General features: G+C 47.2%; 1 protein-coding gene across 1 annotated transcript; it reads left to right on the plus strand.

Moving 5' to 3' along the window:
• Positions 1–153: 153 nt before the first annotated feature.
• Positions 154–917, plus strand: LOC112457216 (the record flags this gene model as incomplete). Its single annotated transcript, XM_025020144.1, has 2 exons — positions 154–372; positions 436–917. Coding segments are annotated over 2 exons (701 nt in total), but the record flags the coding sequence as incomplete, so codon positions are not given.
• Positions 918–2,384: the final 1,467 nt, after the last annotated feature.

Raw genomic sequence — 2,384 nt, forward strand, 5'->3', positions numbered from 1 at the left:
AAAATAGGAGAAAAATTTCGACTCGGGTGACCACCGAGAGAAGCAGGAAGCTGCAAAACGCTGAATGGATTGTGATCAATGAATACGTGGGACCTCGTTCGAGAACTAGAATCGGCGATTTCAATTTCTGCGTACCCCTTAACGTTCTGCTAGGTTTTTGCGAGGATTACAAACACGTGGTGATAAACGCGCGACACGAACTCATTCTGATACGTTCCCGAACCGACGCTAATTGCATCGTCACGAAACCGGAACGTCACAAGAATCCTACGATTACTCTGTTGAAAGTGCAATGGCGAATGCCGCACGTGGTGCTGAACGACGTCAATAAATTGTCCTTTTTACGAACGTTGGAGAGCGGACGATACCTAAGTATGGGCTAAGTATGCGCTCGTGGGATTTGTACGAGTACCCTTTGCTCCAAACCACGAACAGGCATTCGTGGGCTGTGGAAACAGCGACACAGCTTGAAACCGCGATACGTCATTTTCGCGCTACAAACCGGGAGGTCCAACAACTTATTGAAACACGCCTCCGAGTTCGACGACGGTAATCTCACTCATGTGAAACTGTACCTTAATTCAGATTTTTATCCCTACGACGATATGAACTTGGATTTTGAGAAGCGTAGAACGGCCATACTGTACGAGATGTACGCGAAATTTCGAAAGTCGTATTACGGATGCGAGCGAGAGAACGCGCTTCTAACGATGGAAGAATTCGACAAATGGGGCCCGTTCGTGGTCATCGACTGTTTTCGTCAGAACGAATCCGTCAAAAGCGCCACCGTAGACGTTCGCATAGAGTTCGATTGCAAACATAATATAGATTCCAATACGACGGCCTACTGTCTCATCATCCACGATCGCGTGATCGAGTACAATCCGCTGACTAACATAGTCCGCAAGATCGTGTAAAGGAAAACAGAAGAAGAAGAAGAAGAACGTATCTATTCGTTTGACGAAATCGCGATAAGCTGCAGGTTCAAACAGAGTGGGGGTGGCGACTGACCGTACAGAGAGACGATGTCCGCCGACCGCGACGTACCGATATTCGTGGATCTGCAGGGATTCGTTATCCGCGAAAAGTTCACAGTTAAAGAAGTGGCCGTGCTCAGAGACAAAAAAGAACTGATTCACTACGTGTTTCGCGCGCCATTGGCGTGGAATCTTCTAACAAGAGCGGAAAAATCGCGGGCGTGCTGGTTGACGGCGAATCATCATGGTTTCAAATGAAACGATGGAGACGTGAATTACGTTCGGGCGAGAACGATCATCCGAAGCGCCGTGTGCGATAGGCTGAACTGCGAGACGCTCAAACTCGTTTACGTAAAAGGCGCTGAAAAAAAAGGATGGTTGGAGGAGATTCTCGGCGACGCCGTCGGTGAGTTCAATGTTAAGATCTAGTCGATGGACGTCGAATACGAGGACATCGGTCGACTAGAGACCCTCAGTGCGATCCGATCTTTCCTCTGCAGACGCCACGCGAGGAACTGCGCCATGGAGAACGTGTGCAAGTTACACGATTGGTGGGCGGAACATCGCGCGCGTCTGTATCTCGACATTCTGTAACGCTTTTTATTGTATTATAGAAATGAGACAGCCGTGTTGTAGTTAAGATAATGTATTTTTTTTCTACATATTACATTTTTTTGTAGAGTAGTGGGTGGTTCTACTGGGGGCCCCTAACGGTATGATGTACCTCTGTAATGAAAAAAAAAGTTAAATAAACGTGTATCTTAATAAAAGAATATAATAATAAGTCTTTTTTTCAAAAACATTATTAAGACGTGCATGTTCGCGATATATTTAAACGCCGCTTTCATGTATGACGTTCCTTCGTAACCCCGGGAATCTTCCTCAAATCGTCCGCCGTTTGATCCAATAACTGACGCATTAATAGTCGCTTGCGATCCGTACGCGACAAAGTGGTCAGGATCTGAGATCGCAATTTCGCGTATTTCCACCAATCACGTCTCTCCTTGTTCGCGATATCCTTGATGTCGTAGACGTCCAGACGGATCAACTGTGATCCGATCTCCCCGGGGGACCTCACGGTAAGCATCCGTCGATCTTTTATCTTCGATATATGCTGCGGAATACGATCGAGATCGCGACCAGACTCCGTCAGGTCGAACAACGCGTCGAGCCCGCCGCCGCCGCTGCATCCTGCCTCCTCCTCCTCCTCGTCTCGCTTCTCCACGCTGTACGAATGATCCGTCGAAACCGCGGCGGGGATATCCCCTCCCGCACCGACGCGTATACTTTTGACGTATTTATTGTGATAATTAATCCGTAAATTAATTCGTAAAAGGTATCTTGTGTCATTAGATCACTCACTAATGATGAATACAACTTCGACGGAAGTCGATCACGAATAAAATT

This window comes from Temnothorax curvispinosus, unplaced genomic scaffold (assembly GCF_003070985.1).
Source record: "Temnothorax curvispinosus isolate PA1 unplaced genomic scaffold, ASM307098v1 QBEX01007623.1, whole genome shotgun sequence".
Lineage (NCBI taxonomy): Eukaryota > Metazoa > Arthropoda > Insecta > Hymenoptera > Formicidae > Temnothorax > Temnothorax curvispinosus.